This window comes from Stegodyphus dumicola, chromosome 1 (assembly GCF_044657685.1).
Source record: "Stegodyphus dumicola isolate Sdum_Otavi_A_Nest chromosome 1, ASM4465768v1".
NCBI lineage: Eukaryota > Metazoa > Arthropoda > Arachnida > Araneae > Eresidae > Stegodyphus > Stegodyphus dumicola.
This window is the reverse complement of record NC_140768.1, coordinates 129085269-129109087: the sequence shown is the minus strand read 5'-3', so window position 1 is coordinate 129109087 and position 23819 is coordinate 129085269. Positions and strand designations below refer to the sequence as shown.

General features: G+C 33.9%; 1 protein-coding gene across 1 annotated transcript in view; it reads right to left on the bottom strand.

The window, feature by feature from the left end:
* The window catches only part of LOC118204637 (fatty-acid amide hydrolase 2-like), a 48321-nt gene that overhangs the window by 6904 nt on the left and 17598 nt on the right, over positions 1 to 23819 (bottom strand). The window contains exons 4-5 of the mRNA XM_035376943.2: positions 4341 to 4550; positions 50 to 169 (exon numbers count right to left, since the gene is read on the bottom strand). Of these exons, the coding sequence (XP_035232834.2) occupies positions 50 to 169; positions 4341 to 4550 (330 nt within the window). The remainder of the gene's footprint in view (positions 1 to 49; positions 170 to 4340; positions 4551 to 23819) is intronic.

Sequence of the window (23819 nt, the reverse complement as noted above, 5' to 3'; positions counted from 1 at the left end):
ACCATCGTTATTTGGTCCATAATCACAGTATTCACTTCCAGTGTTGTACCTGATGAAGGCTTGTGCCCATAAATTCCGCAGAAAGAGGCTGGGATCCGAATACTTCCCGCTAAGTCGCTTCCGATGCCCATAACTCCTCCAGCTGCCGTGATAAGAGCACCTTCTCCACCTGAAAAGGAACATGTAAATTTTAACTATAAAAGATTTTGCAGCTAAAAACTGATTCAAAAGACTGATCAGACTGTCAGACTGATATGACTGACTGATCAGACTGTCAGACTGATATGAATGACTGATCAGACTGTCAGACTGATATGACTGACTGATCAGACTGACAAACTGATTCAGACTGATCGCGGCTAAAAACTGATTCAAAAGACTGGCACTGTGTGACAGATTTCCCAATTTACGTCTTCAGTTCTTGACGGAATCACTTTTAGTGCAAACTCTAGTTCTAAAAAAAACCTAATACACTTCAGGCGACTAGTAATAAAAGCGGATGCTTAGTAATATGATAATAGCTAATTTATGACAATACTTTTACATTTGATTAACAGTTAAGTACACAAGGTCGTGCATTTTCTTTGTTTAACCTCACGTTCGTTCAGGTTACGTTCGGTTATTCGAATATACAATATGCGTTAGAGAAACCTGCTTACGGGAAAAGATAACTTGGGAAGGGTGAAAGAATCTAGAATGTAAAGAAAACTGGCTCGTACTCACGTTACACAAGGGCAAAACCAACCGTGCAGCATGAAATCGAACCTATTTCGAACTTCCAGTATTCAGTGGTCTTAACCACTAGGCTACTGGTACGGCATTGTTCTCTCACTTAAAAATGTAATGAAAATATGAAGCTCACGCAAGAAGTTCAAAGACTAGCGAATGTTCACTGCAGCGTTTGTTTGCAACGATTTTTTGAGTTCACAGAGAAAGCAAATTTGCAAAAAGCTGCTTCGAGGGCCTTTGCCGTTTGATTTGTTTTGTTCTGCTAACTACATCATATGCTCAACAAGTACCTGGTAATTACAGCATAATAATATGTATAAGGTCTCTCAGAAATAAAGTCGCCAAACGTCTTGCGTGACTCCTGAGGCCGAAAATAAACAACAAAAAAAGTGTTACTAGAACCTTTTAAGTTATTTAGAAAGATAACACAGTTAGATATGCAGATTCATATTTCCATTTAAATAAATTGTCTTTTCAACTGCAGTAATTTTGGACACAAAACATCTTTTGATAAAACTTTATGAAATTAAAAATTTTTTTGTTTTCTTCTCAAAAGTGCGCTTTTAGTAAGAAGATTAATTATATATATTTATGATAATTTTTTAGATGGGACGATGAAAAAACCAATTGTGTCTCAGTCGTGGCTGGAATGGCGATGCCAGAAGACAGCTTGCGTCTATGGCATAGTAGAAAACTGGAATTCTTTTAAAGAATCAGGAAAAATCACTTACTAGTCCGAATATGTGTTTATTACTACTGTTTATTACTTGTCGATCCTTATCAACATATCTTATTGCATAACATATCTCATTACATGGCAAAGCACAACTGGGTAATCTGCACCTCACAATTTTAAACTATGAGTTACATTTTTTTTTAAAACAATGCTGAAATATAGCCAAGCCAGAGACGTGGCCTATTCCAGGCATAAGCAAGCAACAAAAGAAAGTGCACACAAGGCAGTTGAAATATTTACACTCGGAAATTCTTTGTTTGACTTCTAAATGATAATTGAATAAAAGTTCACAGCAGAGCAGAATACTGCTGGGAAAGAGTGAGGTCAATGCAGAAGCGAAGAAGGGGGTGTCTTTTAATTCAAATTAGAAATTTAAAGGCCTGTTGCGAATTAGTGCCTTTTATATTTTATATACATACATACATAAATGAATAAACACAGAGTAAAAAGCAGGTCAAAACCTAAATCATTTGTCCGCTGATTGCACTAACAAATGGTGGTAATAATGCAAAATTAAAAAAAAAAATACGTTTGAAATTTATCCCATATTCAATTCAGAATAAACTAGATAAAAATGCAGAAACAAAGCTGCAAACTGCAAGAAACAGAAGAAGAAGCCAAATATGCTAAAACCGAAAATGAAAATGAAATTTACATCTTTCATTGTATCGTCATCAGGCGAGGGCCAACGAAAGAAGTGAATAAATAAAACAGCCTGTTTTTGAACAGACGAAGACACAAATGTAAATTTTAAAATAATCTTAGGGAAAAAAATTCAGAGTAATTTGTGTCTTTATCAGTCCAATTACTATGATCTGTAGGGGTTAGACTAATAAAGAGACAGATTATTTCGAATTTTTTCTGAGATTATTTTAAGTTTTAAACTTTAAATTGTGCCTTTACTAATTCAGAAACAGGCTTAGTTATTTACTTTTTTCGTTGCACCGACACCCTGATGACGATGCAGCCAAAGATATAAACTTCTTTCTTCATTTCTCGGTTTTGGCCTCTTTTGCCTCTTTTCTTGCAGTCTGTCTGTCTGTACCACTAATGTGTCGTTTTCTGGTTTTTGCTATGGTTTATTTCGAATTGAATACGGAATGAATTTTAAATACATTTTTTATTTATTTGAATTTGTTTTGCATTATCATCACCATTTGTTGCTGCTTTCAGCGCGCAATTGGATTAAGTTTTGAACAGTTTTTTACTTTGTATTTATTTATATAAATATATATGTAAGAAAAAAAGATGTAAAGCAAACTGCTAACTTTAATTTCTCAATAGACTCTTTATTTTTCACTTAAATTTGGGTTTCCTTTCTATCCTAAAAATAGGAACTATTTGTTATTGATCAACCTGAGTGCGTCATTTCAGAATGAAACCGCATCTTGCTTTCTTACGCAGGTATATTATAGCCGATCATTTTCTGAGAATCAAAATTTTTAGATTCCTCGCACGCTCTTCTAAATGCGTCGCATTCATTCTTTTCGCATTCCCTCTTGAGTTTTGTAATGCGCTGCTGCCTGCTACTTTAAAAAAATATATTTCTCAAGCTTATCCGATATACAACGTTCTTTTAGAAGAAGGCGCTATAGCGCAATTTTGATTTGTGTTGGATTGAGTAAAAATGTGGCCCAACTATGAATAGTAAAGAAATAACTGAATTTCGCCACGTTTGCAAGTTTCTGCTTCTTTGTAAATGCATCTGCCACATTAAACTATTTTTAAATCTTTACATATACAAAATGATCTCCCAAAAGGTCTCTTTTAAATTGAATATGATTTATCATTAGAGATTATTAATAGAGATGGCAATAGATGGAATAGCGAAATGCTTTATAGGATGCTAGATAAATATACATGAGAGCGTCTTTTTTTATAGGATACTAGATTAATAAGACAGGAACGTTAGATATCTACTGCATATTTTAAAAGTGAAAAATTTTTTAATGTAATTCTAAAGGAGAATATTTAATGTTTTCAATTAGACATATTAGGAATTAAATGTATTTTGATTTAAATCAATCAGATTAAAGAATAAAAATAATACTCTTATTGACTGTATCTATTAATTTTCAATAATTTAGTTTGTTAATCAATAACAGATAGATTAAATTTAAGAGCTACATATCTTACATTTTGACGAATGGCAACAGACTCGAACGAAAAGCTAAACAACGCATTTAAAGTGAATTAACGCAAACTCGTGTTTCGAGACTAATAGCTAAAACTGTCTTAATGCTTCTTGGAAAACGATTTATTCACAAAATGTGGGGAAAATTAAGTATAAAATATTGTAGAAGCTAGGCTGCTTCTGAATCTTCTTCTAACTGAGCATCCTGAAGCGAAATTCGGCACCACTTAAGTACTCGGATCGTTCCCCGCGAATTCCGACAATATTCTGAGGACATTGTCCAATAGATCCACATTGCTCTGCAAGGGAGCTAATCTTCGAATACTTTTGCGTTAATGTTCAACAACTCGCAATTCGCAAATTATCTGACGCATATTCATATTCCTGATGCATATTCGTTGAACACGTTTTGCTTATTTTTGGACCTAGAATGTGCTGATAACATTTCGTGACTCACTCTCCATTAAGCTAGTGTTTGTATCTGCTTATAATTGATAATCATAGTCTCATAACTCGCAAACTGTTCTTTCTTGCTGCATGTTCAAAGAACACCTTCTGCCAGCCTGCGGTTAGAAGATTTTCTTGAGATGTCCTGTATAATTTTTACAATAATTCTTTTTTTCAATTGATGTATCGATTTCCACCTGTTCATTTCTTATTTATATATACAGAATGGATAAACACGTACAGTTGAAATTCACCCAGTCATGGAATGAGAGTAAACAGAGTGATGATTCTTACCTGAGCTGCCACCAACGGTTCTTCTGATGTCAAAAGGATTTTTGGTCCTCCCGAAAGCATTGTTAGCACTTTCCCACCACATGCATAGCTCCGGAACGTTAGTAATCGCCACTGGTATGGCACCAGCTTTCCGCAGCAAGGCAGCTGTGTCCGAATCCCTCTCCGCTTTTCTGTCTTTAAAACAAACTAGACCGGCAGCTTGAGTCAGGCCTAAGAACAAAGTTTTGTATTACTATCTGTCTATCAACGCTAAAAACATAAGAGTAAAATTTAGGGAAAAAAAAACTTATGAAAACAAATACACTTATTATCTTGAGGGTCTAACCACAAAAATGTGATTAAGTGACTGTCATGCACATACTCTACGCTACCGACCAAACCTGCCGGAAGAACAGACTTATAGCTGAAAGCCAACGACTTATAGCTGAAAGGAGACAGGAGAAAATCTGGCAACGAAAAGAAGAAGCGTGCTTGATGCGAGAAGGACGGCATGCTCGTGTGAAAAAACAGTTTATCTGAAGGTAGAGGGGAAAATCTGGCAACGAGAAGAAGAAACGTGCTTGATGCGAGAAGAACGGCATGCTCGTGAGAAAAAATTTGAAATTAGTTTGGCTGTATTCCGAGAGTAGAGTTTGTCTTTTTTTTTTGTTTTTGTTTGTTTGTTTGTTTGTTTGTTTGTTTGTTAGGAACTGAGAGATGCAATGTATTACTTGTGCGTTTGATGTAAATGTGAATAAAAGCAATACTTTGTGAAAAGTTAATGTGTATTTACAAAATTTAAAATATAGCTCATGTTATTATTAAACCTGCATAAGTGTTCCAGTTTATTTCCTGCAAATAGAGTTGACTAATAACATTCATAAGTGGATAGAAACGAACCGACAAAGATGAATTGATCAAAGGATCGATTTATGACAGTGATCAAAGGATCGATTATATGACAGTGGTGGCAGCTGGTCGGATGTATATTTGTCGACTCGGAAAAAGCTCAAGTGAATTCCTTACGAATGCTGCGAAGCTTATTAAGTGGAATAGTTATCTTCTACCAGGTTCTCTCGTTAAGTGATTTATTTATGTTTTTGTGTTTATGAAAAATTTGCTGTTAATGTAAAGGTACACTTGAACAAGTATTTTATAAGACAAAAATTATCAGTGTTATTATCATATGAGACTTGAATTACCTTGCAAGTGCATTTATCTTTTATTATATGAGTGAATGATCATTAATTTAAGTAATGCTTGTGTTTTATTTATGAGATATGATTGCATTAGTTTTCAAATGCTTATATAGAAACATACATGTTTTTTTATTTATTGAATATTTGGATGTTGTGCATATTTAATGCAGATACTATGTGTTTATGATTCAACAGCAGTTAAGGATTTAACTTAATGTATAATTTTATGTAAGGAAGTTTAGTTTTAATTTTCTGTTATTTTAATTAAGTTGAACATAAAGTCGCATAATGTCATTTTTGGCCAAACCTAGAAAGGCTGATCTAGTCGCCCTTGCACAAGAGTTTGGTGTTAATGTGTTGCCTACATTTAGGATTTTGGACTTGAGGGAAAAGATTCTTGCTAGTGAAAGCTATGAGGAGCAAGTAGCAAAGGATCTTCTGAGTGTTATCATTACAGATAGGGAGGCAAAGGAGGAAAGGCAAGAAAGGGAATATAAATTAAAGTTAGAGGCAGAGGAGAGGATTGCAATTGAGAAGTATAAGGTGGATTGCCAGACTCGTTATTCGAATAGGAGTACTACACCCGAACGGGGGGAGAATGGGAAGGAAAGATCAGTAGAAGAGTTAACGAGGACAATCAGATATTTGACAGTAAAGGTTCCATGTAAAGCAGATGGCTGGGACTATTTCTTCTCCAGTTTAGAAAGAGCTTATGTCAATGAAAGTGTCCCTGATGAGTATAAGGCCAAAATTCTGATTTACCTTTTGGGAGATAAAGCGGCAAATTTCTTAACATTGATAAGCGAGGATAAGTATGGGAATTATGAGGAAATGAAGGAAACTGTGTTGAAAGAATTTAAACCTTCACCTCAGGTATGCCTGGAGAATTTCAGAAAGGCAAGACGAAGTTCAGAAGAGACCTTTGGCCAGTTTTCTACTAGAGTTACTGCCATGTGGGAAAATTTTGTGAAATCAATGGGGGTGACAGACTTTGAAGGTCTTAATCAGTTGGTGGTAGCGGACAAAATCTACCAGACCCTTGATACGGAAACTGCAGTACACATAGGTATAAGGCAGGGAGACTCGTGGTTCAAGCCAAGAGAGCTTGGAAAGGAGTGTGACATATTCTTTGCGGCTAAAGGGAAGTCCTACAACGTACGTAGGGAAGCTTGTGAAACTAAGATTTTAAATCAGGCAGTAGGTGAGAAACCTAAGGTCGAAGAAAGACGAGGCAGTCAGCATACGTCAGAAACCATAGGGAAAACCACAGGGAACGTTAAAGGTTTAACATGTTTTGTATGTGGTTCAGCTTCACATTTTAAAAGGCACTGTCCTCAGATTAAAGGTTCTAAGCAGTATAACAGAAATGAGGAAAAGGATAAACTGGGTAAAGAAAGATCAGGATAATGATATCCTAAAGGACAAAGTTGTAGTAGCTCGTGTGGATCTTTTGAGGAAGTCAGGGGATGTAAACGACTATAAGCTGTGTGAGTTGAAAAGGGTTCCTATTAGTGTAAATGGAACAATAGGAAAGGCCCTCGTTGATTCAGGAACAGAAATTACGGTGGTTAAGAAAGAGTTAACCAAAAGTCTCCAACTGAAGGAAGGATCTAGTATATATTTGAAAGGTATATTTGGTCCAGCTGTTAAATGCCCTTTGGTAAGCATTCCACTGAGTATTACTGTAGGAGAAAGTGCCAATGTTACACATCAAGAGATTTTGTGTGCAGTTGCAGAATTGCTGGCAGAGGATGTGTTGCTTCCTCCGGAAGTATTCACCATGTTAGGAGGTCGGTTATATGACACAGGTGAAGGGGTGGAAAACTTACCTGAAGAAACCACAAACATCCCAGAGGTTTGCAGAAAGGAAAAGTCTGTGAAGGTAAACACAGGGAAACTAGAAGGAAACGCTAGTATGGGAAGGAATCTCAATGAGAAAGGGAAGATGGAATCAAGTGAAAGTCAAGAACCTCAGCCAGGAAGACTATGTACAGCGGATGTATTTAGAAGAGAGCAGGAGACTTGTGAATCTCTGGTAGGAGCATGGGAGAATGCTCAGAAAGGAAAGGGGAATTATTATACAGTGGATAACTTTCTCTTTCATAAGGACAAAATTCTTGGGGAAAGTGTGGGGCAATTAGTTGTACCTAAGAGTCGAAGGGAGGAAGTCTTGCAGTTAGCACATTGCTCGGTGTTTAGTGGCCACATGGGGGTAAAGAAAACTGTGGAGAGAATTAGATACTCTTTTTATTGGGAAGGTCTGAGGTTAGACGTTCAGAAATTTTGCGAGGCATGTAAAGAGTGCCAGTTGACTAGACCAATTAAAACTGTTGATAGGACACCAATCACCCCAGTAACGAGGCCAGATCTGCCCTTCCAAATTGTAAACATTGATGTGATAGGTCCGATTGATCCTCCCAGTTCTAAGGGTCATAAGTATATATTATGCTTAGTTCATCAGCATACCAGATGGGCAGAAGCAATACCTCTAACTAGCCTCTCCGCCAAGTCGACTTGTGAGGAGTTATTACATATTTTTTCAAGAACGGGTATTCCAAATGTAATTGCATGTGACAATGGAACAAATTTTAAAGCAGATTTGACTCAAGAATTTGAGAGACGAATAGGGGCCAGTCCTAAGTTTTCGACCCCTGGATATCCTCAAGCTAATGGATTAGTTGAACGGTTTAATGGTACTTTAAAAAGAATGTTGCATCATGTCATCAGAGAAGAAGCTAGAGGGTGGCATTTGCAAATTCCTTATGTGTTGTGGGCCTATAGCGAAGTACCCAACTCAACAACTGGGGTGGCTCCATTTCAACTCATGTACGGCAGGACACCTCAGGGACCTCTGTCGATATTAAAATCATCATGGACAGGGAAACATGAAAATTTACAATTAGATGCAACTCCTGTTTATACATATTTACAAAATCTAAAGGCTAGGTTTGAGAAGGCAGCGGAGCAGGCAAAGCTCACAGCTAAAATTCAACAAGAGAGGACAGCACACTATCATAATTTAAGGTCTACCATAAAAACATTTAAGGTGGGAGATAAGGTGATAGTCTTGATTCCCGATTCTAATAACAAGCTTTATGCTAGGTGGCAGGGTCCTGCAAATATATTGGAACAGGGAAGTTCTCACTCATTTGTAGTACAAATGCCTGATGGGACCAAAAGACATGTCCATCAGAATAAGATTAGACCTTATGTAGTTAGATCCCAAGCAGTAAATGTTATCTTGGAGGGGGAAGAAGAGTTTGGGGAAATTGAATCTATACCTGTCAACAAGGGAGAAAAGAGTTTTTCTGAATCTCTGGAAGGATTAGAAATGTCTAATTTAGATTCAGTCCAAAGGAGTAAACTTTTAGGGCTACTGAGGAAATATCAAACATTATTTACACGTCCAGTGCAACAAGCATGAGTAGGTACACACAAAATCGAACTTATTCCTACTGCTATTAGGAAGAAACCCCACTGCTATGGAATACCCATGGCATACCGCAAAGCAGTAGATGAGCAGATACGCGAATTGCTAGAATTAAAATTAGTTGAACCTTCTGAGTCAGAAATTGCTCATCCTATAGTTTGTGTGGCGAAAAAAGATGCTACAGTTAGAATGTGTATAGATTTTAGATCATTGAATGCTGTAACGAAAACTCCAACATTTCCCATGAAAGACATGCAGGAACTGATTTTTGTGGCGGGTGCAGCAAACTGGCTGACAAGCATCCACCTTCGAAAAGGGTATTGGCAAATCCGAATGGATGAAAAGAGCAAACCTTTGACTGCATTTGCAACGTGTAATGGAGTGTACCAGTGGAGAACAATGCCTTTCGGCTTATCAGGAGCCTCGGGGACATTCCAGAAGGAAATGAATTGTGCTTTGCAGAGTCATAGTGATTATGCTCAGGCATATATAGATGATGTGGTGATTTTCTCGAAAACATTTGAGGAACACTTGAAACACATTTCTCTGGTTCTGGAAACTTTAGAAAAATTAGGATTTTCTGTACGTTTGGACAAATGTACTTTCGCAACTAAAACAAATCAAATATTTGGGGCATATAATTGGAGGAGGCAAGCATGGTCCTGATGAAGAAAGGGTCAAAGCAATTAGAAAAACTCGTCAGGCCAGTCACAAAAAAGATGTGAGATTGGTTTTAGGATTAATGGGATTTTATCGATCTTATATTCCCAGTTACGTAGAAATATCAGCACCATTGACAGAGTTGACGAAGAAGAGGCAAGCCAATATTGTTCTATGGGGGGAGTTGGAACAGAATGCTTTTAACAAATTAAACGATACTTTGTGCCAAGTGACATCTCTGGCCACACCAAATATAGGAAAGCCATTTCAGATCCATTGTGATGCATCCAATTTCGTGGTAGGTTGCTGTTTAACCCAGATAGACGAGAGTGGTAACTATTGTCCTATTGCATTTGCAAGTCAAAAGCTTTCTCAAACTCAGAGAAATTGAGCAAGCATTGAGAAGGAAGCTTGGGCAGTCTTATTTGGTCTGAATAAATTTGATAAATGGATCTATGGGGCTCAAGTAGAAATTATAACGGATCACAACCCTCTCAGATATTTGAATGAAACTACTCCTATAAGTCCCAAATTGACGAGGTGGGCTCTGGCATTGCAGAAATGGAACTTACGGATTAGTCATAGGCCAGGGATCCAGCACCAAAGTGCAGATGCACTCTCACGTCTGGATCAAATATGATATGATTAATATAATTTGATAGTTTTTTTTCTTTTTCTTTGTTTATTTGTATGATTGTAATAATTTATTGCTTGTTCTGTCTTGTTTTATTTAATACTGTACGAGGTTGGTATTGTGTAAAAGTAATGTACAGAAAATTTGCTTGGATATTGATTAATGAAATACGTCCCAAAGAAAGGACAAATTTCATTCTTGGCATGGGCGTGTCATGCACATACTCTACGCTACCGACCAAACCTGCCGGAAGAACAGACTTATAGCTGAAAGCCAACGACTTATAGCTGAAAGGAGACAGGAGAAAATCTGGCAACGAAAAGAAGAAGCGTGCTTGATGCGAGAAGGACGGCATGCTCGTGTGAAAAAACAGTTTATCTGAAAGGAGAGGGGAAAATCTGGCAACGAGAAGAAGAAACGTGCTTGATGCGAGAAGAACGGCATGCTCGTGAGAAAAAATTTGAAATTAGTTTGGCTGTATTCCGAGAGTAAAGTTTGTCTTTTTTTTTTTTTTTTTTTTTTTTTGTTAGGAACTGAGAGATGCAATGTATTACTTGTGCGTTTGATGTAAATGTGAATAAAAGCAATACTTTGTGAAAAGTTAATGTGTATTTACAAAATTTAAAATATAGCTCATGTTATTATTAAACCTGCATAAGTGTCCCAGTTTATTTCCTGCAAATAGAGTTGACTAATAACATTCATAAGTGGATAGAAACGAACCGACAAAGATGAATTGATCAAAGGATCGATTATATGACAGTGACCAACTATGATTAGTTATAATTGGACACTTATAAGTAATAATAACTGATCACTCAATCACAGCTTTTGAGTCAAGTGACACAAAACAACTATGATCAAGTATAAGTTGTAAACTCATTATGATATTTTTGAAGCAGGCAGACGTGAATAAATGAACAATGCCCTCGCCAGGAATCGAACCTGGACCTTTCGAATACGCGCCGAGTGTGGTACCGTTACGCCACGAAGCCATACAGAAAGGAGGGAGAAAACACCTTATAAAGTGACTAACTCACAACTAATCAGCTGTAAGTGGCTAAAACAAAAGTCATTCACCAAATTCAATTCAAAATAAACAAAAGTTCTTACTTGGTCAGTTAGTTCATCTCCTGAGTTTCTCAAGAAAGTAAGTAATTAAACGCCAGTCCTTTATTTAGCGTAATAAATGGAGGCATACATGCTTCTACGAAATATATACTACACACCAGTCTTCATCAGAACAGCAACTAAGACAGTTATGGAGTATTAGTATAACTGGGTAGCTGGCATCTAGATTTCTCAACACAGTTTTTTGAGTTCACATCTTTGACCAATTATGATTAGCTATAAGATGCCAACAATTAATCAATCATGATTAGCTATTGAAATTATAACCATTCACGACTAAGCAATTTACATCTAATTTGAATTTAGCTGTTTGAAAAATATTGTAAGGGAGGATGTATATATAAAAATTCATTTATATATGAAACTCTTAATAGTATAATGAATTAAATTAGTTGGTTCACCAACTTCAGAATGTTTCTGCCCAGTGGGGCCAAAATTTAACTAAATTTTAGAGTACTGAATGTGTTGTCTTTCTGCCGGGGGGCATAATTCCTTATTTTGACGTAGAAGCTAATTTTAATTGCAAAAATGTTTTAACTGTATTCTGTGTTTTGGGCTTTTTTGTATTTTACAATTTTTAATGAAGATAGTTTGAATTTTTATGTAATTTTCTCTTTCCCCAGAGTGAGGACAGGATTCATTGAATGAGAAATATATCTCTAATGATATTCGAGGAAATAAGTTTAAATGAAGTACAGCAAAAAATGTGTATGATTTCATAGGCCGTAAAAGGAAGTCATGTAGTGTTGTTCAAATAGATGTTTTACATTTTATTGCTATTTTTCTTGATAAATGGTGCTATGTCCGTTTTTGCTTTGTTTCAGCCATTGATTTCCAAATAAAATGGCTTTCGCTTCTTCCACCAGTGTAAATTCTGAAGGAAAGTGGCTTGTGTTTGGCCTTACTCAAAATTTATGGCAGCTTGTTCAAAATCTAAGCTAATCTAAGGTTGCTTTTCTTTGTCTAATTTAAAATTTTACCTAGGTACGATTTTCTTCCTATTTCAGTTTGTAATTTCTTAACTAAATGTTAAGCATTTATGTATATAAACATGAAAACTGCGTTAAATAATTCTAGCTTTTATCCCCAACTTTATTTATTTCTGATAATTTTCGGAAAGTGTTATTCCGAAAAAGAAGAAATTTTTATGGTGGTGTTCCACAAAATACGTACCTATATATTGCATTTTCAGTGACACGTTTCACAGTATTCACCTGCCACGTTTTTTGCCTCTCGCCAACCTATATGCATAGGTAAAGGAGATAATGTTTTCGGTAATGTCGTTAGTGAGTTTTCAGTATGAGCACTAAATAGGGTCTCCCCAACACGCTTTTGCTATTTTTAGAGCAAAAATGTATCTCTGTCTGTATGTGACGATGTTTTCGTCCTCTATAACTTCTATATGAAACTTTCAAAACTTTCTCCTTTTTCATCCGGAAATGCTATTTAGATGAAGTTCATAGCAATTCTTGAGCAAACGGAAGTGGCATTTTATTTGAAGCTCATTACAGTTACATTACAGTTTCATTACAGTTTGTAATGAAAAACCATATTGTAATACAATCCAAGACTTTTCAATTTAAGTATTTAAGACTTTTATATCAATGAAAACAACATATTAGATTTTGGCTACAACTGATAAATCAAAAATGATACTTTACTTGACGCTTAGAACAGACTTGCATAGAAAAATGTATTACGAAATAATCCAAAACTTCTAATATCTGGTACTTAAAATAGGTATGTGATTAAGAAAAACATATTTTTGCGCGCGTACGGGTTCGTTATGAAATGAATGCACAAGTCCGATGAAAAATGAACAAAAATTTATTATTATCACAACAAAAATGCTTAAATCTTCTCAAATTATCATGCAGTATTACAATATCTCACAGTAGTTATCTTTTAATTACTCAAATGTCCAATAGAACGTAATTCAAAACAGCTAAAGAACGCTAATCCGCGAATTCGCTACAATCAACAAGAGCAGTTTTCTAAACAACAACAAACTCAGCAACTACTACAAACTGAGATGTTTTCCACCTTTTATAAGATTTTAAAATCACGCGCTAGAATTTTCCAGTACTTTCTCGAAATCAAAAAGAGATATTTATTAATTTAATGCACGCGCTCTTGTATTTTCAATTTTCCGGCTTAGCTTTCCTTTAATATTCGTCACGCGCTGCACTGCGCGAGAAATAAAACCATTTAATTTATAATTGAACTAACATTAGCTTTTTTGAATACCTAATTCGTAACAATATTATATTTATAACCATTAAACGCATTCTTAGAGTTATGCTAAGTGCGACGATAATAAGTTTCTTAGGAAGACAAGCTCTCGTTACGAAGGAATCAAATGTATTATCCTCAGTCCTCAAATTCGTGTCGATTTAATTTTTGCGTCGAATTATTATTTTTCAAATAAAAAGATGCTGTTACCAAATGCTATCATTATCTGCTACTCTAAAAGAAATAATATAATAGCTATAAATAATAGACAAATTACAAAAAAATGTAAGGCAAAACTTAACACTCCATTGGGAGTTATAAACATAAGCTCATTTGAAAGATTTTGTGATTTTATTGTTGGATTTTATGTAACGTAAGTACGAAGAAAGTGGTGTTTAATAGATAAAGCTAAAAGGCAAATAAAAAAAGTTGAGCATCTTATTAAAAAAACTGAACATTGATGCAAGTATAAAAGTAAAGTAAAAAAAAAAGACTGGAATCAAAGCATGAAAACAAATATGTACACTGAGGGAAAAAAACAAAACAAAAAAAAAAAAAAAAAAAAAAAGGTAACAGTTCTATATTTTCCGTTCTACTGGGCAGATTGACGAAATTCAACTTGAGTTTTTCATGTCTCGAAAGCGCGACTTAATGTAAGCGTTGGATATGTATATAGCGTTGTTCTAAAATATGCATTTTGACACAAAACCGGACTTTTTCTGAAATAACATATTTTTTTTTCATATTTCAATTCTACGACTCAAATTATGCCTAACTGCCAAGTTTTGTAAAAATCGCCTGAGTAGTTTTTAAAAAATTAGCTTTCAAAATTTTAGCTCCTCTATGTTAATTTAATATAATATATATTTAATAATATCTCTTTTTTACTTCCTTGTACGAAGTAAAAAGGAAGCATTGTAATCGCGAAAAGTTTCAGGCAGCATATTTCAACGAAAATATTCATTTTGACAGCTATCGAATGCAATTTAACGATGTTTTTGCGTGATATCTGTACGTAAGGACAGAATAAAAGACTTGTTTCCTCCAAAAAAAATTATAAAATTGCTTTAAAATTAATTCTGAAGAGAATTTTTCGTGGCGTCTGTACGAACGTATGTACGTATTTTCTATATAGGACTGCTATAACATGTAGATGTGCACCTCGTATTTTGGTTGCAATCGTCCGCACCAAACATATATAAATATATTTATATTTATATCCACTCTGTTACCCGGCTTAGTGATCTCAGTTTCCTCACTCGTATACGTTTGTAAATTGTACATTTTTTGCTTTAAAAATGATTGAATTATGTTGTTTTTATCTTCCGGTTAAGGTTTTTATGCCTTTAGTAAATCTGTATGCAATATTTTTAGAATTATCAACAATTTTAAAGTTGTTTAAGTGAGGCTAAGCCTTTTTTTTATCGCGGCCATTGATTGTTTACATTTGAAACAGCAGACTACTGGATTTGTTGCCAATCTAGAGAAACTTAGCTTCGCAACAACAAAGGTAACGCATTTATTTATTATTGCCAATTAAATCATGCGTAATCCTTTCTGGAATTTTTTCGAGGAAATAAGTGTTTAAGATTTACTTCGTAATTTTTAATATAGATATTTTGAGTTTTTATGTATTTTTGCCTTTTCGCAAAGTGAGAACTGAATTAATTGAATGAGAAATACTCAATCGTCTGTGAAAAACTGTTTCTTTTTTGTTTTATTTGCTTAATTTCTTTTATACATCGTTCTAGCTTTAGTATTTGAATAGAACATTTGGCAACGATTAGATAATTCTTTAAATGATATAAATTTTGTGCATTATGAGTTATAATATGAACGAAATATAATACTGTTAAGTGAATCTAGCGCCAGAGTGTGGCTATGGTAAACAAATACTAGAGTGAATTTTAAAGAATGCATTTATTCTATTGTGGTTTATGCGCTGTCGGCGAAGTAGATTTAATTCAATCCAATAAGTTTAAATGAAATGCAAGAAAAAATGCGTATAATTTAATATTCCGTACAAAGAAGTCATGTGGTGTACACATCAGATTTTTTTAATTAAAATTACTTGATTCCTTCTCGTATTCGAATGGCTTAATCCATATATAATTCGAACATTTTTTGTGATTTATTTTTAAAATTTGTATTTTCAAATATTTTTTATAAATTTTTCGAAACAATTTTGTATTATAACCTATACAAGTTTTAACATCATCTTAAAGTCGATGTATTTCTAGGCACATCTGCAAAAAATTAGAGTTTTTTATTCAAACTTTTCTAAGATATACATGAATTTACATATTAGAGCGGTTTGAAATTTGGCATCTTTTCTTGAGCGATAATAACGCCAAACGATAATATGCACTTTGTTAAAATTATTTGAAATTATGGACGATGACTTTTTTCTCGTTCGTCTGCAATGAAAAAAAGAAAAGGGGGAAAAAATCTGAAAGGTTTCAGATTTTAAATTACGTCAAAAGGAGCGTTTTTTTAACGTTTTGTGTGTTACCTTTACTTATTAAATATCATGTTGTTTGCATTTAAACCGTAAAATTCAGTTCAACAGCAATGTCGCAAAATAATTTTAAAATGAGCATATCATTAGAATTTCCGATACACAGTTCTGCGCGCTGGAGATTAAAAAGGTCCCCCCCCCCTCCATACATTGTTGCCATTGCTCTATTTTCAAATCGCTGAGTTTGTTACTCAAAAATTCGTTAAAGTTTTATAAAATATGAAATCGATAATAAAACAAATTCCAAATTTCCAATTTGGGCTTCCACATGCCCATATTCGCTGTAGGATTACGTCATTCAAAATTCGATGGCTCTATGTAGCGTTGTTTTATCACAATGCGAGAAATAGACATACATTTATGCAGATTTTTCATTATTTAATTTCTTCAAATATAATGCAGGACTGTAACATTTGGCGGCAACAGTTTGAAAAGTGAAACGGATATTTATAGTGATTCAACGCAAAATCGCAAAACGAAGACACTAGTCCTTCAGGGACAAAGCTAAGCCCCTTTGGACTAATAAAAATAGGTTGCTATAAATTAAGAAGTTCGCCAAGTGAATTATTCTTGGCACAAACTGAAAAAAATTTGCTAAGATACATTTTTTAATTTCTTCGTAAATTTCGCACCAAATTTAACAAAATTTAATATTTAGGCACAGTTTGAGTCGTAGAATCGAAATATAGAAAAATATTGGTATGTTATTTCAGAAAAAGTCTGATTTTGTGTCAAAATACCTATGTTAGAACAATGCTATATATAAATCTAGTACATACACTAAGTCACGCTTTTGAGAAATGAAAAATACAATTTAAATTTCGTCAAATTTCGCCATTGGAACAGGAGATATAGAAGTGTCCCTTTTTGTGTGTGCGTGCATAGTGTACATTAGCACGTATAATTATCGATATAGTACATCGTATGGCAGAATAGAATAATAAAAAATCTGACGTGAAAATCACGACTTCCTTGGACGGGCTATTAAATAACATGTATTTTTTTGCGTCATTAAAACTTATTCCCTCGAACTATCGTAACATAATTAGCCGATCCCTCAAGGCAAGCTGAAAATGACATCAAAAACTGCTTGCAAATTTTAAAATTACACTTCCCGGCCAATTTTTGTTGGACAGGAGGCAAATTCCTTCTAATTTTATAGTTTCACTAGCAGCTTCGCTGCCAGCCTTCGTCTGGCTTTTAAATGTACCGGAAAAATAGCTGAAGGGAACAATAAACGTTAAATTTAAAAACTGCGTAGAATTTTACTCTGCAGAACAACTTCATAAAAAGAGTTATAACGTATAACAAAATTGCAATGAAATAAGCAATATCCCTTAAGACAAATATTAATTATCCTAATAAATAAATTAACCAACTTCCTTTTGCAAAATCTTAAGAACTCAAATGGTATAAAGGAGATTAAGAACTTCGTTTCTAAAAAAATCCCTCAAAACTTTTCAATATCTTAAAAACAGTGACATGAGCAATAAATAACATAAAAAAATACGAAAAACAAAAAATTCTGAAAAGCAAAGTATAATTAATGATATTTTGTCTTAAATTTTCAAGAGAAAAAAAGTACAATGAAATAAGCTATATCCCTTAATACAAATATTAATTATCCTAATAAAAAAATGAACCAACTTTCCGTTGAAGAAAAAAAATGATGCAAAACTTTTCAGTATCTTACAAACAGTGAAATAAGCAAAAAATAAAATGAAAGCAACTCAAAAAACGTAAAATTCCGCGCAGAATTTTACTCTGCAAAACAACTTTATAAAAAAAATCAATCAAAATGTATTATATAAATATAAAAATGACAATGAAATATGCCACTATGTTAAAAACAGTGACATAAGAAATACGATGAAAAATTGTTGCCAAACCCATATTTCTAAAAGAATGAAACTATATCCTAATAAAAAAAGGAACTAACGTTCCGTTGAAGAAAAAAAATCATGCAAAACTTTTCAATATCTTACAAACAGTGAAATAAGCAAAAAATAAAATGAAAGCAACTCAAAAAACGTAAAATTCCGCGCAGAATTTTACTCTGCAGAACAGCTTTATAAAAAAAATCAATCAAAATGTATTATATAAATATAAAAATGACAATGAAATATGCCACTCTCTTAAAAACAATGACATAAGAAATACGATGAAAAATTGTTGCCAAACCCATATTTCTAAAAGAATGAAACTATTCAAAATGATGCGATTTCATCAAAAATCGTATCAACAACAATAAGACCAGAAAATTGTTGCCAAAATCAAATTTTTAAAGATGTGAGATGTGAAAAGTGTACTCGGAGGCTTCATTTAAAAAATTTCTAAAAATACAAAATATTATCATTTTTCCAAAATTCTTTTCGCAAAAGCAGTCGCAAGGATAAAAGTTTAAGGTCTCCAAAAATCAAAGAAAAATAAACTGTACATTTTTTTAAATAAACTTTTTTAGAAAAAAATCCCGTTAAAAAGGTGTTAAGCTCCCTTTGTTAAATAAATTCGTATTTAATCGATTTATTGAAACACGAAATTTATTTTAAGTTCGTAAAATAGCTAAGTGCCTACGTTTCATGACGATGTAAAAATGGAGTGTGTAGAGTAAAATCTTGATTTCCTATAGCCCATTATGTCTCAAAATGACGCGATTTCGTCACAAAACATAAAATAAAAAAAATTCTAATTTAATTTTAAAAAAATCACCTCGAGGTGCACTGGCTTAAAAAAAATTCTAATTCTAATTTCGAAAAAATCGCTTCGAGGTGCAATGGCTTTTGTCTAGATGCACCCATGTACCAAATTTCGTAGGCGTGGGTCTATTAGCTTACGCGCAGCATGAACGAAAGACACACACACACACACACACAGACTCTTTCTTTCATTATATGTAGAGAAGAGATAACGAGTATAAGACTTTAGAACATATAACTATTGGAACCGGGAGACAGCAGTAAAAGTTACATTTCATAGTTTGTAGAAAATTAATTTTTTTTTAATTTGACATTTCGAAAAGATGAATATGTTTGTCATTTAGAACCCTTCTGTAATTTGAGGTATATTACTGCGACAAACGACTACGAAAATAAAAACCGAGTAAGTACATGCCGGATTAGGGGTGGTTGGGTATATTTATGATATTTATGTATGTATACTTTTGATATTGCCTTGGTAAGACCCGCCTAACGCTAGAGGGCGCTGAGAGCGCCATTGAGTGTGTGCTGAGTCTCGATGGAAGGTGTGACGCAGTGATGATGTGAGATTCTGAGATTGAAATATTATTATATTTAATTAAATCAATTTATATTTTATTGATTGGTGATTATTGAATTAGATTTATTGATATGAGATATAATGTTTTGCTGAGCCACCACACTTTCGACAAACTTGGATTACCACTGAATCTCAAAACCACCAATGCGCATTTGGTGCATCGTCCGGGAACCAGGTAAGAGAATCTTTATTGAATTACTGAAACTGAATTATACCTGGATAGAAATTAAATATGGGTGAAAATCTGCCAAAGTTGAAGAAGAAACGCAGTTCCGTGCGTTCGATGTTGACGAAATTAATTAACAAAATAGAAGTTGCTATCAACAACGAAAACGAAACAGTCGATCAGTTGGAAGCATTTTTGGAACAATTAATCGGAAAAGAAACTGATTTAAATTCTTTAATGATGAAATTGAAAATCTTTTGAGCGTCGAAACACTATCTGAAGATATAGAAGCTTCAGAAGAAATAAAAGAAAAAATAATTTTTTTGAAATCGAAACTTCATTCTAAAATAAAGAAATTGAATTATGATTCTATCCAAGTTGATACAGTTTCACAAAACATTCAGTTGATTTATAATGAAACTGAAAATATAAATATAAAATTGCCTAAATTGCATATTAGTAAATATTATGGTAATTATTCTGGTTGGTTAGATTTTTACAATTTATTTGAAAGCTCTGTTCATAATAATCCTAAATTAAGCAAAGTTGATAAATTTAATTATTTGAAATCCTATCTCGGTGGTACCGCGGCAGCATGTAATAGTGGATTTGCTTTAAGTGATGAAAATTATGATAAAGCACTTGATTTATTGAAAGAAAGGTTCGGAAATAAAAACATTTTTATTAACACTCATTTGAGTGTTTTGCTGAATTTAACTCCGGTTAAAAATCCTAACGATGGTATAAGTTTACGGAATTTATATGATAAAGCGGAAACGCATATCAGAAGCTTAGATTCTTTAGGAATTACAGGTGAATCATATGCAAATCTATTGACACCAATTTTAATGAAATTAATTCCTTTAAAATTCGTTTTAGAATTTAATCGCATTCAAGGCGACAAAGAATTTGACTTAAAAACTCTTTTGCAATTCATTAATAAGGAAATTCGAAGCCGCGAGAGATCCTTTCCAATAAATAATTATAAATCATCGAATCAACGAGTGCACTTATGTTCCTCGCAAGAGAAAATAAAAAATAAAAATTCTACTTCCGACAGACATAACTCTTCAAGACCTCCGCCTAAGAGGGAGAATTCTTTCCCCTCATCACACACGCATGAATTCCTGACGCAGTCGAAAATGTAATGTGTTTATTTTGTAGCAAAGGTCATAAATCAGACTCATGCTCTACATTTAATGCAAATGAACGGAGAAATATATTGAAACAACGAGGTCAATGTTTTCGTTGTTTGACTCCAAACCATCGAGTGAAAGAATGTTTGAAAAAGGATTTGTGTCCCATCTGCAGCAAACCTCACTATGTTTCAATTTGTATTCGAAATCAAAATAATCTACACATTATTTCTCCAAAGGGAGAAATCGATAATGTCGTATCAGCGAATATCATATCAGCAAAAAGGAATACTATATTACAAACATGTTCAACCTTAATTGATAATGGAAAAGAGCAGAAAATTGTTAGAATTTTCCTTGACAATGGTTCACACAGCTCCTTTGTTTTATCAGCTATTTCCAAAACATTTAACTTTCCAGTTGTTAGAAAGGATAGCCTTTCCATTTGCACATTTGGTGCTAAGGAAACGGAAACAAAATCATTTAATGTAGTTAAACGTAAATTAAAGAATAGAGATGATCCAAATTTATGCATAGAAATTGAATCACTGGAGATAGACCATATTTCGGGCACACATTTACCGACTCCGTATAAAAATATTGAGAAACAATTTAGACGTTTAAAAAATGTACAACTAGCGGACTGTTATGAATTTAACAATAAAGAAATGTCTATACTAATAGGTGCAGATTATTATTATGATGTTGTCACTGGTCGAATTACACGCCTAAGCAAAACTCTCGTTGCAGTTGAAATAATATTTGTGTGGCGTTTGCAAAGCCGAAACACGAACTTAAATGAAACGTTTGCAATGAGTGTTATGGTAAACGAATCCGATATTTCCGATCAACTCAAGGAATTTGGGGATTTAGAGAATTTGGATATCGAGGCAGAAGTAGCTGAAATAGAACCCACTGAGAAAGAAATAATGAGTGAATTTGAATCCGGAATTACATATCAAAATAAGCGATACAAAGTGAAATTGCTCTGGAAACCAAATATGAAGACATTATTAGAAAATAACGAGCAGATAGCAATGAAAAGATTTTTGAGATTGAAATCATTTTTTAAAAATGACCCGTCCTTATTTTGTGAATATAACACTGTTCTAAAGAATTATCTTTCGGAGAATATTATTGAACCTGTCCCAGTTGAAGAAGTAGATTTACGCCAAAATACATTTTATATACCTCATCGAGCTGTAATACGTACGGATAAGACTACAAGCAAATTACGCATTGTGTTTGATGCTTCGGCGCATGCAAAAGGTCAATTATCTTTGAACTATAGCTTATACACAGGACTTATATGCCTACCCTATTTCTTCTTTTGATCAGATTTAGAACGAATCCGATAGCATTTGTTGCAGATATTAAGATGGCTTTTCTCCAGATTGAAATAGATGAAAATGAACGTAACTACACCAGATTCTTCTGGGCAGAAGATCCAGTAACTGATGACGAAAACAAGAAATTGGAAATTTTTCGGATGACAAGGGTGTTATTAGGGGTGAGATCTAGCCCGTTTCTCCTTGCAACCACAATCAAACATCACTTGAAAAGGTACGAGATATATTTCCTTTGACTTCTAAGCATCTTAATGAGTCATTGTACGTCGACGATTTTATTTGTGGGCAAATCACTGTTCAACAAGCTCTAAAGACTTGTAAAGAAATTGTAGACATTCTAAAGCAGGCAAGCATGACCTTCGAAATTGGAGAACCGATTCTCCTGAGCTAAGTAAAGAATTAAAGAATTTAAACTACATTGTAGATCAGGGTGAAGAGTCTTTAGATACAAAATTGATAGCTTCAAAAGTATTGGGAATTGGTTGGGATGAACAAAGTGACACGTTTTATTTCGATACCAGAAATCTGGAAACATTTCTTTTAAAAAGAACTAACACAAAAAGACACTTACTACAAGCAGTAGGTCGACTTTTCGATTCAGTAGATTTTATAGGACCGTATACTATTAAAGTTAAGTACTTGATACAAGAAATTTGGTGTTTAGGATTAGACTGAGATGAAAAATTGCGCAAACAGTTAGAAATTACTTGGAATAAATGGTGCGATGAGATCCAAGATGTAAAGGAAATAATTATTCCCCGATATTATTTTCAAAATTCTTTGCCCAGTCATGCAATCACTATTTAATTACACTGTTTTTCAGATGCATCTAAGAAAGCTGATGGTACTGTTGCGTACTTACGCATAGAATTAAAGAGTGGAAATATCATTTCTAGGTTTGTAGCATCAAAGAGCAGGGTAGCTCCGTTAAAAACCCTTTCGATTCCTAGATTGGAACTCATGGGTGCACTTTTGTCTTCACGATTGAGCAATACATTTGTAACTGCACTAACTTTTCCAGTTACTCGATATTTTTGGACGGATTCCTCAATAGCTTATTACTGGATCAAAGGTGATCCAAATAGACATAAGGTGTTCGTGAAGAATAGAATAAAAGAAATACAAAAAATACAGCAATCCAGAAGAATAGCATCATTGTATAGGAAAGAATAATCCCGCCGATTTGATTTCCAGGGGTTTATCCTTAAGCGAGCTCAAGAATAATCAGCTCTGGTGACATGACCCTGTTGGTTAACAATGAATAATACAGCATGGCCATCCTCCTTAGAACCAATGGAAGAAAGCGAAGTAGATGTCGATAAGTTAGAGTTTAAGAAGTCAGTTGTAAATGCAGCTGTTGAAAACAATCAAAATGAAAACGATTTTATCACAAGATATTCCTCATTCAGTAAATTAATTAGGATAACTGCTTTATGTTTGAGATTTATAAATAACTGTAAAGCAAAACCAGAGTTGAGAACAGACTTCATATGTGCTTCTGAGTTAAGACATGCTACTGAAGTTTTAGTAAAACTCGTACAGTCAACTGAATTTCAAAGGGAAATAAAGTGCTTGAAAAACGGACAATCTATTCCAAAAAATAGTAAAATATCATCTCTGAAAGTATTTCTTGACAAAAATGAGGTACTGAGAGTAGGAGGAAGACTGGAGTATTCCGAGATTTCTGAATTTCAGAAACATCAGATACTCTTGCCAAAGTCTCACCATTTCACTAATTTAGTTATTGAATATTATCATAGGAAATCCTT